Below are 12,324 nucleotides of genomic sequence, written 5' to 3' on the forward strand. Positions count from 1 at the left end.
TCATTCGGGACAGAAAGGGTCACTGCTATTCTATTAGGAACTGAATGGCGGCTGCTCAGCAGCGTTTACTCCTTCCCTCTTCCATTAAGGCGGAGCTTGTCCCACCTGACTACGTCTCAATATGGCGGCGCCCATTCCAGTCAGCAATGTTTATACCTTTCGGGATGTTCGGGCGGTTCCGGACCCGGTTCACAGCCCCGTCTCAGAAGGACCGGCTGTATTGGTTTTGGATAATGGTTCCTTCCAGCTGCGAGCGGGTTGGGCCGGGGTCGGGCCGGCGTTACAGCTCCGCTCGGTGGTGACTCGGAGCCGTGGAGGTCCCCGCAGCTTAAGTCGGGTGGGAAATGATATTCCTAGCCTAGAGCCGCTCCGCTGGCTTTTACGGACTCCTTTCGACCGTAACGTGCCGGTGAATTTGGAGCTGCAGGAGCTGCTGTGTGATCACGTGTTCCAGAAGTTAGGCGTCACGACTGAGGTTTGCCCATAAAACAGGGGTCCCTAACCTTTATTGTACCCCTGAACCACAATTCAAATGTAAAATAAAAGTTGGGGGGCAAGATATGAATGTAAAAGGTTCCTAGAGATGCTAAATAAGTCCTGTGATTGGCTATTGGTAGTCCCTATGTGGACTGGCAGCCCATGGAGACTCTGTGTGACGGAACACATGGTTTTTATCATGGGGGATCAGTATCAGGACTGGGATATAAAAGAGGCCCTGGCATTTCAGACACAGAGACCCATGCAGCCCAATAAATACTAGGGATGCACCGAATTCTACTGCCCGGCCAAACCCACTCCTAATTTGCATATGCAAATTAGGGGTGGGCGGGAAATCTTTTTGTCACAAAACAAGGAAGTAAAAAATGCTTTCCCCTTACCACCCCTAATTTGCATATGCAAATTAGGAGTGAATCGGCCGGAATCTTTCTCGAAGGATTCGGGGGTTCAGCCGAATCCAAAATAGTGTATTCGGTGCATCCATAATAAATAGTGACGGTCTATGGCCCCTCTAGCATTTGCCAGAACCCACAGATTGCCAGTCCGGGCCTGTGGCTTATCTACAGAGGAAGCAGACCCTGTGGCTGCAGGAGGTAAAGGAGTCCTAATTCATTTACAATTGAAATAAATATTGGTAATATAGTTCAACCTCTAGCGTTTCTGGGGGCCTGAAAAATAATTTGCTGAGGGGCCCTGTTCTAGGGTTGCCACCTCATCCCTTTAAAAACTGAACACATATGGAATCCACAGCCGGCATGGCTAATTAGCAATTCATTTAGATGCAGACTGAACTGATTTCTGTGCAGCAATGCATCTAAATTAATTCTTAATTAGCCATGCAGCCTGTGGATTCCATATGTGTTCGGTTTTTAAAGGGGTGAGGTGGCAACCCTACGCTGTGCATACATCCCAACTGTCTCGGTTTTTGCGGGACAGTCCCAAATTTGACAGCTCAACCTGCTGTCCCTGATTGTTACTGAAATGTCCTGGTTCTTTGATCCCCTGCAACAAATAGCCAGAAAAAGATACAAAGTTTCTAACGTAATTGGCTTTTGGCAGAGAGCCCAGAATATGTGGCAGGTGACCTTAGATACATTTGTAACAATTTAAGCAATTGTAACAAATTAAGATAAGCAGGTCTCTTGGGGAAACTGTGACTTGCAGCTTAAAGGGCAATTCACCTTCATTAGTAAAAACTGTAATAACACATAAAAACCACAGAAATGTGATCCAACTTTCATAACCTGACACATTTTGTAAAATGAACATGGTAATTAGGGGTCATGGCCACAAAATGGGCATAATCAACACATTTTCAACTTTTGTCCCTCTTTCTATTTCCAAAATGTTTGGAAGTATAGCCCAGGGATATCTAGTTATGCCACTGGTTTTTATGCAATCAAAACTTGCCTCCAAGCCATGAATTCACAAATAATCACCTGCTTTGAGGCCACTGGGAGCAAAATATTGCTTGCAAGCCACTGGTTGCTTATTATTAGCCCGGACTGTTTCAAAGTTTCTATTTTATTAGCTGTTAACCTTGATTAGAACATCCAAATGCATTGGTCAGTTTTTGATCTAGTGGCCCTGCATTTAAACAGACCAATTTCGTAGATGGAATTGTAGTTATGCCAAGGGTTGGGCTCCCATACAAACCAAAACTAGCATTGTCCTATTCTATGTGTACATGTATTGCCAGCTTTACACGTTTGTCAGCCAAGGCTGATCAATACCTGAGGGACCCACAAATAATAATAATTATTATAATAATTATAATTACTAAGGCACCATGCATAGTCCATGGTTTTGCCCCTATGCCAGAGGAAAATAAGTGACTAATGTGAAGCAGTATCTGATAACTGATGCAAATCTTTAGAAAAGCTGGCATACATGCATATATCATATACCTTGCTTCATGTTACGGAATTCATTTCTCATCCTTGTAACTACCAGTTTTTGTAGTCTTGCGTTGGCTGGGGCAAAAGAACTGATCATTATAGGGTGGGATAGAATGCATATCCAAACATGTTTATCAGAAGCTAATGGCACAATGTGTGGCCAGGGTATGTTTAATCATTTTGCTCTGATTTCTTCTTCCAGGGTTGTGTGGATTATCCTATTGTATTCACAGAGGCACCATGCACTCCTCTTCACGTGAGGCAGATGGTGTCCGAACTCCTCTTTGAGTGTTACAGGGTGCCCAAAGTGTCTTTTGGAATCGATGGCTTGTACAGTTTCTATGACAACAACAAGGACCTGTCACCAGCCAGTGGGCTTGTAGTGTCCTCAGGCTATCATTGCACTCACATACTGCCTGTACTGAGAGGGAGGTGAGAAATTGCTGTAGGCTTAATGTGGCATGATACGTTTATTTTACAAATGTATGTATTCTACTTCCTATCACCTGTTGTGTACAGGTTTTATAGACTTTTTTTCTGGCCATTTAAAAGTCACACAGTTTAGTGTAGGGGTGTCCAAAAGGTAGATCTGGGTCAGTAGATCTCAAGACACTGCCAATAAACAGCTTGACTAAATTACCTTTTCTGTTTCGTGCTCTTCATTCAGATATTTATGTTAAGGTTACATAAGAATTTTTTTTTGTTAAAGGGATTCTGTCATTGGGAAAAAAAACATTCAAAACTAATCAGTTAATAGTGCTGCTCCAGCAGAATTCTGCACTGAAATCCATTTCTCAAAAAAGCAAACAGATTTTTTTATATTCAATTTTGAAATCTGACATGGGGCTAGACATATTGTCAGTTTCCCAGCATGTGACTTGTACTCTGATAAACTTCAATCACTCTTTACTGCTGTACTGCAAGTTGGAGTCATATCACCACCCTCCCTTTTTCCCCCAGCAGCCAAACAAAAGAACAATGGGAAGGTAACCAGATAACAGCTCCCTAACACAAGATAACAGCTGCCTGGTAGATCTAAGAACAACACTCAATAGTAAAATCCCATGTCCCACTGAGACACCTTCAGTTACATTGAGAAGGAAAAACAGCAGCCTGCCAGAAAGCATTTCTCTCCTAAAGTGCAACCACAAGTCACATGACCAGGGGCAGCTGGGAAATTGACAAAATGTCTAGCCCCATGTGAGATTTCAAAATTGAATATAAAAAAATCTGTTTACTCTTTTGAGAAATGGATTTCAGTGCAGAATTCTGCTGGAGCAGAACTATTAACTGATTCATTTTGAAAACATTTTTTTTTCCCATGACCGTATCCCTTTAAATATAACAATATACATTTTCTCATAAATCAATATTTAAGTAATATTTTCCATGGAACAGTGCCAACAATTAGGGATGCACCAAATCCACTATTTGGGATTCGCACGAATCCTTGGTGAAAGATTTGGCTGAATACAGAACTGAATCAGAATCCTAATTTGCATAAGAAAATTAGGGGCAGGAAAGGAAAAAGTGAAAAAAAAAAAAAAAATCTTATTTTGTGACTAAAAGTCACGTGTTTTCCTTACAGGCCCCTAGTTTTCATATTGCTATCTAGTTGCCTTTGTTTATCATCAAGGTTTTCTGATTTGCCTGTAGGTTGGATGCCAAGAATTGTAAAAGGATTAATATTGGAGGATATCATTCGGTTACCTACCTCCAGCGCCTGCTTCAGTTAAAGTACCCAGGACATCTGTCTGCCATCACTCTGAGCCGCATGGAAGAGATCCTGCACGATCACTGCTATGTGCCAGAGGATTACATGGATGGTAAAAGCTCTTTATGATTCCAGGATATGTTTTAGACTCTGTCTGATAATTCAATTAATTAATAGATTTGATAACCCAGAGATACTAATTAACATAATTAAAAAATAAGTCCTACTAAACCTACAGTAACAGCAAATCATTTTTACTGGTTCCCTACTTAAGAGCAATCGTTTTTTTGGTTACAGAGCTTGGTACACATTTTTATTACATACGTTTCTGCATTAGAGCCACCTGTAACTATGTGCCTACGTTTTGACAGAGCTCAGGAAGTGGCGATGCCCTAATTACTATGAAGAAAACGTGCATAAAATGCAGCTGCCGTTTTCCGCCAAGCTGCTCACTAATGTCATTCCCTCCGAGGAGAAGCAGGAACGCAGGCAGCAGCAACTGAAGCGCCTGCAAGAGTTGAACACACGCCGCCGGGAAGAAAAGCTACAGCAAGACCAGGAACGGCTAGAGAGGCTACTGTATGTGCAGGTAACTGAGACAAAAAGTATTATATTCTTTAAAGGGGAACTATTGCAAAAATGAAAATTTAATACTAGCTTCAGCATACTGAAATATAAATTGATTCTAAATATAATCAATTACAAATTCTGTAGTTCTGTTTCTGAAAATAATCAAGTTTATCTACACTATCCCTCTCTCATCTGTTTCTCTTTATTCGGTCTTCATGCAGGAGTTGGGTGCCAGATATTCATTGACAGTTAGATCCAATATATCTTATAGGGGGGCTCCTTTTTCCTAGAAGATGTATTAGAGCTCACTCTATTAAAATCACCAGACATCATGTCTCTTTACATGCAGAATTTGTGCAAAAGGCAGTTATTCTGTTAGATTTTGTTTGTACTGGAATCCATTATTTGAGTGAGCTGTAATACATCTGCTAGGAAAGGAAGCCCCCCCCCATACGATTTATTGGATCATGCATCTGACACCCAACTGCTGCATGAAGATAGAATGAAGAGAAACATTGGAGAGAAAAGCCCGATAATTAAAAAATCACAAAAAATGTAGGACAATTGCAAATTGTGTCAGTATATCATTACCAACATCGTACTAACAGTTTGTTGAAAGGTCAACTACCCCTTTAAGCAAACATTGCACACTGGGAATTTGTATCCCCCCCCCCCAGGAAACAGACTATTTTATTAACACTTCAATTCATTAATGAAAACTTCAGTAGCAATACTCACAGTGCATTCTGGGAAAGGGTCCTGTATTTCAGCTGTCATCCTGGTCTTCTCTCCTTCACTTTACAGCTGGGTATTAGGATCAGAGTAATTGTCTCAATGGAGAGAACTGATCACCAATAAAAAATTTTAATGGAGTGAGACTACGTTCTAATCTCTTGATTCTCTGACAGGAGCTTCTGGAAGACGGGCAGGTGGAGCAGTTCCATAAGGCTCTGGTGGAGCTGAACATGGACTCCGCAGAGGAGCTCCAGTCTTACATACACAAGCTAGGCATTGCCATTGAACAGGGAAGGCAGCGAGTACTGGGGGATGCATTGGACAGTAAACCACAGGTTGGTGCAAGTTCAGGAACAGTTGGTGTGGAATAGAATGCTTCAGTGCAGACTGATGGGTTCACGGGTATCTTGCAGACACCAGAACCACCAGGAGGGGAACAGGACGAGATGGAGGGGATCTCTGAGTTGGAACCTGCCTATAATGAGGACCAGATGGAGACCGAGAAAGCAGCCCCTGCTGTTCAGGTACAATATCTTTGTGTTTTGGTAGTGAATAATCTGCCTTTCTTTCTAGCTTTCTGCAACCCCGTTTACTCTTCTTCAGGCTTCCAGAGAGCATTGACTGCTTATTATTATTATTAGCAGTTGTGAGTAGCTGAATATATACACATGTACAGGGTCGCCATCAGAAATCGCAGGGCCCCATACGAAAAGATTTCCTGGGCCCCCTGGGCTGCACCCACCACAAGCCCCACCTACAGGTTCGCCCTCCCACCCCACAGGTCCACCACACACTAAAACACAAAAAAAAACTTTGGTGGCTATTGTTCCCACATGTTAATAAAAAAATAAAAAAATATTGGTGGTCAGGGCCCCCCCATTAAAAAAAACATTTGTGGTCAGGACCCCTCCATTAAAAAATATTGGTGGCTAGAACCCCACATGGGCAAAAACAATTGGTGGCCAGGGCCCCCCCACTTGTAAGAAAATTGGTGGTCAGGGCCCCCTGAAACATCCATGTAAAAAAAACTTGCCCCCCCCCAGAAGTTTAAAAAAAATTTGGTGCCCAGGGCCCACCACACAACAGGGACCACAAAGGCTTACCTTTAGGGGGGCCCTGCCATGTTACACTTACTTCATTAGTGTGGCCCACCTGCTGTCAGTGAGCTGCCAACTACAGAAGGGAGGAGGGGAGCACAGGTGGCTGCATCTTCTTCCAGTGACAGCATTTTCTTCCCTTATTGGTCACAGAATTTCAAGTCCTGGTAAAGCTGCATGGTGATTAGATGAGCTGGAGGAGAAGTTCAAACCTCAGATATCCAATCCCTGAGAAGCTCAACCGCGACTTAAACTCAGTGACCAATAAGGGGAAGTAATGGACAGAAGATACCTCCCCTTGTGCTCCCGCCCTGCCTTCCCAAAGTCAGCAGGGGGGCCCCGCTAATCAAGAAAGTGCGGCATGGCCGGCCCCTCTTACTCTCGGGGCCCCCTACAACTCTCCCCCCTGTCCCCCCCTGATGGCTGCCCTGCACATGTACGCTGAATACCCTGTGGAAAAAGGGGCTGAATGTTTGACTCTCCTCTTCCTATAACGGATGTTTCTTTCCCTGCCAGAATATGTTTAATATGGCAGAGTACCACCAGATGTATTTGGGCACAGAGAGAATCCGCGTCCCAGAAATTTTGTTCCAGCCATCATTGATGGGAGAAGACCAGGCCGGCCTGGCTGAAACGATGCAGTATATATTGGATAGGTACGTGTTGCTTCCTTTGATGTTCCTTTTGCTGCTCCTGCACCTAAACTTCACTTTCAATGGAGAAATCTCACCTTAAATGAGCTGCAGCGTCTAGTACCAATGACCAATATCCACCTCACCTACAGGTCTTTACAAGCCAATTGTAGTTTGGGATTTAAGGTTGGCTAATCTATCTGTGTATCTGACATGGAAGTGATTCTGACTTGAGTCATACACTCCACTACAGGTATCCCCACGAAGTGCAGCAAGAGCTGGTGCAAAATGTGTTCCTGACAGGGGGCAATGTTATGTATCCTGGGATAAAGGGCAGGATGGAGAAAGAGCTGCTGCAGATGAGACCATTTGGCTCCAGTTTTCAGGTACATGAGACAGATTTCATTGATGCCTGGGTGTAAGAATGATGCTGTTCAATCCATAAAATATACATTTATGAAATTTGGAGTGCATGTTGCTGCCCTGGAGCTATAGCCGGGTGATTTGGTTATTGATACAGTTGAACTCCCATTTTACGTTTTCAGGGGACCAGAAAAAAAAATCCAGGAAAATGTAAAATAAGGGAAATATATGCATAATATATATAGGTGGGACCACAAAATAACTATGTAAAATGAGGGCAAACGTAAAATCAAAGGATGTACAGTTGAGGTTCCACTGTATCTGTAACCTTGATAATAGCCTGATCAATTGTTGTGAGGTCAATACTGTAACTCAGAAACAGCAATACAATGCACAAGATAAAATCTGATATTTTAGTGGAATTGTTCAGAGGACAAGACCCTTCTTCAAGTGCTTTTACAAAATGTAACCTGATAATGGTATTTAAATGGCAAATTATCCCAAACATTCTCACTAAATCATGTGGCATTTAAACCAAGCACAAACCATTGCCTTAAAGGAATTGTTCAGTGTAAAAATTAAAACTGGGTAAATAAATAGGCTGTGCAAAATAAAAAATATTTCTAATATAGTTAGCCAAAAATTGAAATGTTAAAGGCTGGAGTGACTGGGTGTGTAACATAATAGAATAGAACACTACTTCCTGTTTTTCAGTTCTCTTGGTTTCCACTGGCTGGTTACCCTGTGACCAATCAGTGACTTGAGGGGGGGGGCACATGGGCCATAACTGTTGCTTTTGCATCTGAGCAGAGTGGTGAGGATCAATTGCAAACTCACTGAGTTTGCAATTGATCCTCACCATATGCAATTGATCCTCACCATATGGTGGTGTTCCCAATATCCATTTTTACAGCCTTAAATGGACCCAATAACTTGTTTTTTTTTTGGTCTCCAGGTTTCCTTGGCTTCTCGTCCTGTTCTGGGCGCCTGGCATGGTGCATCAGGTTGGGCCCTGCAGAATGTAGACTGTGAAGAGGGATGGGTCAGCCGCAAGGAATATGAGGAGATGGGGGGAGAGTACTTGAAGGAACACAAGGCTTCCAATTGTTCCACTGCAATTCAGCTGCCCAAGCCTGCTTCCAGGAGCGCACCACCCCTCAACCAAGAGACCGAGAGCAATGCACTTGCCACTGGTCCTGTACAACCCTGAAATTGTGTACTATATCATATACAGGTTCACTGCTAGCACTGGAGAGGGCAGCCGATAGGATGGGGTTGGCCCATAAACTGCTGAGGGTCATGTGTTTTGTAAAATCAGGCACTATATCTGGAGAGTGACCGCAAAGAGGCTAGTGGTAAATATTCAGATAGGTCTACTTGGCCTTGTGATTAGGTCACTTCCTGAATCTGCCGAGGTTCTCAACATGACTTTGCATGTGGTGGCTAGAACAGAGTGAAGTAGCCAACAAGCTGTCCCAAACTAGCCACCTCTGCTAAAGGGGCCTGTGTAGTGTATCCTGACATCTATTGATGTTTCATAGTCCACAGTAACAGAAATGATCCCCAAGTTGTACTGCCGGTCACACGTCTAAATTAAGATCTATTTTCCTTTGTATATTTTGTATTTTTGTTAATAAAACAAAAGAAAGACCAAATGTAATTGTTCTCTTGTGTGTGTACTTGTGTCAAACTGTCAAAGCCAAGGCATCTATAAAAACATCTACAGAACTCATTCATCGACAGAAGAGTCTATGGTGAAACGGTTGCTAGGATTAGTGTCTGTAGCAACAACAAAAGTATATTGGCTTTGAGGCTAAATGTTATGGTCTCTATTTTTTTTTCTTTCTTGATTGACGGTCAAACCTCTGCTGCCTCATTGAAAATTGCCTTAAAGGAGAAGGAAAGGTTAAAAGTAATTAAGCTTTATCAGAAAGGTCTATATAAATACAACAGTAAACCCTCAAAGTAATGTCCTCTGTCAAAAGAAACACAACATTTCTTTGATTCTATTGTGTACACATGGACTTCTGTATCAGACTTTCTTCTTTCAGCATAAACCTCCAGGGCTAGGGCTTGAGCATGCTTAATTTAAGCCTCTCCTCCTCCCCTCACTGCTGTAATCTGAGCCCAGAGCTATGAGTGAGCAGGGAGAGACTCAGGCGGGAAGTGATGTCACAACAACCTAATATGGCAGCTGCTATCCTAAACAAACAGAGACAGTGTCTAGAGCTGATTACTCAGGTATGGAAAATCATTCTAAAGAATTAAAATGACATTCTAGCTTGCACTGTTGTGGCTTATCTATTGGCAATAAACTGCCTTCTCCTTTACCACTGTCTATGCTCTAAGAATTAACAGAAAACTGCAGAACTGTGGAGTCAGACGCAAATTTGGGTATCTGGAGTCAGTTGCCAAAAATTTACTGACTCCTAATAACACAAGCACTGAAAATACTCAAATCAGATTTAAAGGAACAGTAACACCATAAAATAAGTTTTAAAATAATGAAAATACAGTATAATGTAATGGTGTTCTACACTGTTAAAACTGACATGTTTGCTTCAGTAACTCTACTATAGTTTATATAATAAGCTGCTGTGTAGCCATGGGGGCAGCCATTCAAAGCAGTAAAAGGAGAAAAGCCACAGGATTCCCAACAGATAAGCTCTGTAGTATACAATGGGATTCTTTAGAACGTATCTACTGTGTATCATGTGCTTGAATAGCATTTTTGAAGTAAACAGACCAGTGCAGGGCAACACTACATTATATTGTCATTCCTATCAGTTTTTGGTGTTATTATTACTTTAAGAGCTTCTATGAAGAAGAAGCAATTCTGTTTACATTGTTTTAGTTAGTTAATTTGGATTGTATTGAAGAGCTATTCTACAGCTTTATGCCGGCTTCGATTAATATATAAGTTCGCAATGTTCTCCAATGTTTTTGTTTATGTAGTTTAACTTTGATTTTGGTTTAGAATAACCAAAGTATGTGGTTTATATTTTTGAGCTTTGGCACTGATAAAATGGGAAGGCACTTTGGGGAGATTAGTTGCCTGCAGCGAAGATTTTTCGTTACGCGATAACACTATTGTATTGGGCAAGGCTTTTCTGTTACCTGCTGTGTATCCTGTGCCTTTTTCTTATTTTTCCAGCTTGAAGAGCTGCCCCCATGGCTACAGAGGAGCTTGTTTATATAACCTAGAGCAGTGATCCCCAACCATTAGCTCATGAGCATCATGTTGCTCCCCAACCCCTTGGATGTTGCTCCCAGTGGCCTCAAAGCAGGTGCTTATTTTTGAATTCCTGGCTTAATCTTGTGTTGCTCCCCAACTCTTTTTACATCTGAATGTTGCTCACGGGTGAAAAAGGTTGGGGACCCCTGACCTAGAGGGAAGCAAACATGCTAGTTTTACCAGTGCATTGCAACACTACGTTATTTTTTTAAACACTTTAATTTTTTGGTGTTGCTGTGTTGGAGTCGAAGGAATGATAAAATCCCATTTTTAAAGGAATTGTTCAGCATAAAGATAAAAACTGGGTAAATCGAAACTATATGTTTCTAATAAAGTTAGTTAGGCAAAAATGTAATGTATAAAGGCTATAGTGACTGGATGTCTAACATAAAAGCAGGGCCAGAACTAGGAGCAGGTAGAAGAGGCCTAGGTAGCCACACTCTTGAGTGCTGGGCACATACCTCTTGCCTGCATTCTCCTAGTCCAGACCCTTGCATCCCTCCAGAATCAGGATCCTGATGCTCCTGCTCCCTCATCTCTCTGCCCCCTCATCTCTCCGCCCCCAACCCCCAATGTCATTGTGTGAACTCCCATGCACGATCGCTCACACTTGGGAGGGGCAGTTGTGGAGCGAGGTTGTCGACTGGGTTGCCTAGGGCGCCTGGCTGGCATGGCCCGGCCCTGCATAATAACCAGAACACTACTTCCTGCTTTGTAGCTCTCTTGGTTTCCTCTGATTGGTTACCAGGCATTAACCAATCAGTGACTTGAGGGGGGGGGCACATGGGTCATAACTGTTGCTTTTGAATCTGAGCTGAATGCTGAGGATCAATTTCAAATTCACTGAACAGTTGTGGCCCCCCTTAAATTCGCTGACTTAACTCCCAGTTAGAGATCTGAAAAGCAGGAAGTCGTGCTCTGTTATGTTAGACATCCAGTTACTCCAGCCTTTTTAGATGACTTTTTGCCTAACTATATTAAAAAACATTTATTTATTTTGCACAGCCTATCTATTTACCTAGTTTTTATTTTTATACTGAACTGTTCCTTTAAAGGGATACTGTCATGGGAAAACATGCAGCAGAATTCTGCAGTGAAATCCATTTTTCAAAGGAGCAAACAGATTTTTTTTTAGATTCAATTTTCAAATCTGACATGGGGCTAGACATATTGTCAGTTTCCCAGCTGCCCCAGTCATGTGACTTGTGCTCTGATAAACTTCAGTCACTCTTTACTGCTGTACTGCAAGTTGGAGTGATATCACCACCCTCCCTTTCCCCCCCAGGAACCCATCAGCAGAACAATGGGAACAATGGAAAACCATATAGCAGCTCCCTAACACAAGATAACAGCTCCCTGGTAGATCTTAAAACAACACTCAGTAGTAAATGCCAAGTCCCACTGATTCAGTTACATTAAGTAGGAGAAACAACAGCCTGACAGAAAGTAGTTCCATCCTAAAGTGCAGGCACAAGTCACATGACTGGGGTCAGCTGGGAAACTGACAATATGTCTAGCCCCATGTCGGATTTCAAAACTGAATATAAAAAAAATCTGTTTGCTCTTTTGAGAATTGGATTTC

The 12,324-nt window shown here is 42.3% G+C and overlaps 2 protein-coding genes across 2 annotated transcripts in view; one reads left to right on the plus strand and one right to left on the minus strand.

Moving 5' to 3' along the window:
• The window catches only part of arhgap40.S (Rho GTPase activating protein 40 S homeolog), a 33,832-nt gene extending 33,585 nt beyond the window's left edge, over positions 1–247 (minus strand). Inside the window, exon 1 of the mRNA XM_041578350.1 lies at positions 157–247. The gene's annotated coding sequence lies outside the window, so the exon portion shown is untranslated. The remainder of the gene's footprint in view (positions 1–156) is intronic.
• actr5.S (ARP5 actin related protein 5 homolog S homeolog) lies at positions 84–9,167 on the plus strand. Its single transcript, XM_018238413.2, has 9 exons — positions 84–475; positions 2,599–2,828; positions 4,053–4,222; positions 4,482–4,699; positions 5,589–5,750; positions 5,829–5,939; positions 7,029–7,168; positions 7,398–7,530; positions 8,463–9,167. The coding sequence occupies exons 1-9, from the start codon at positions 122–124 to the stop codon at positions 8,715–8,717; spliced, it is 1,773 nt and encodes a 590-aa protein (XP_018093902.1). The 5' UTR covers positions 84–121; the 3' UTR covers positions 8,718–9,167.
• The last annotated feature ends 3,157 nt before the right edge of the window (positions 9,168–12,324 follow it).

Source organism: Xenopus laevis, chromosome 9_10S (genome assembly GCF_017654675.1).
Source record: "Xenopus laevis strain J_2021 chromosome 9_10S, Xenopus_laevis_v10.1, whole genome shotgun sequence".
Taxonomy (NCBI): domain Eukaryota; kingdom Metazoa; phylum Chordata; class Amphibia; order Anura; family Pipidae; genus Xenopus; species Xenopus laevis.

Excerpts from the sequence above, each read along its gene's own strand:
- actr5.S (XM_018238413.2), top strand. The coding sequence starts at position 122 with ATGGCGGCGCCCATTCCAGTCAGCAATGTTTATACCTTTCGGGATGTT. Across the intron at positions 4,223-4,481 it reads GCCAGAGGATTACATGGATG|AGCTCAGGAAGTGGCGATGC; the intron begins GTAAAAGCTCTT and ends ACGTTTTGACAG. Across the intron at positions 5,940-7,028 it reads AAGCAGCCCCTGCTGTTCAG|AATATGTTTAATATGGCAGA; the intron begins GTACAATATCTT and ends TTTCCCTGCCAG.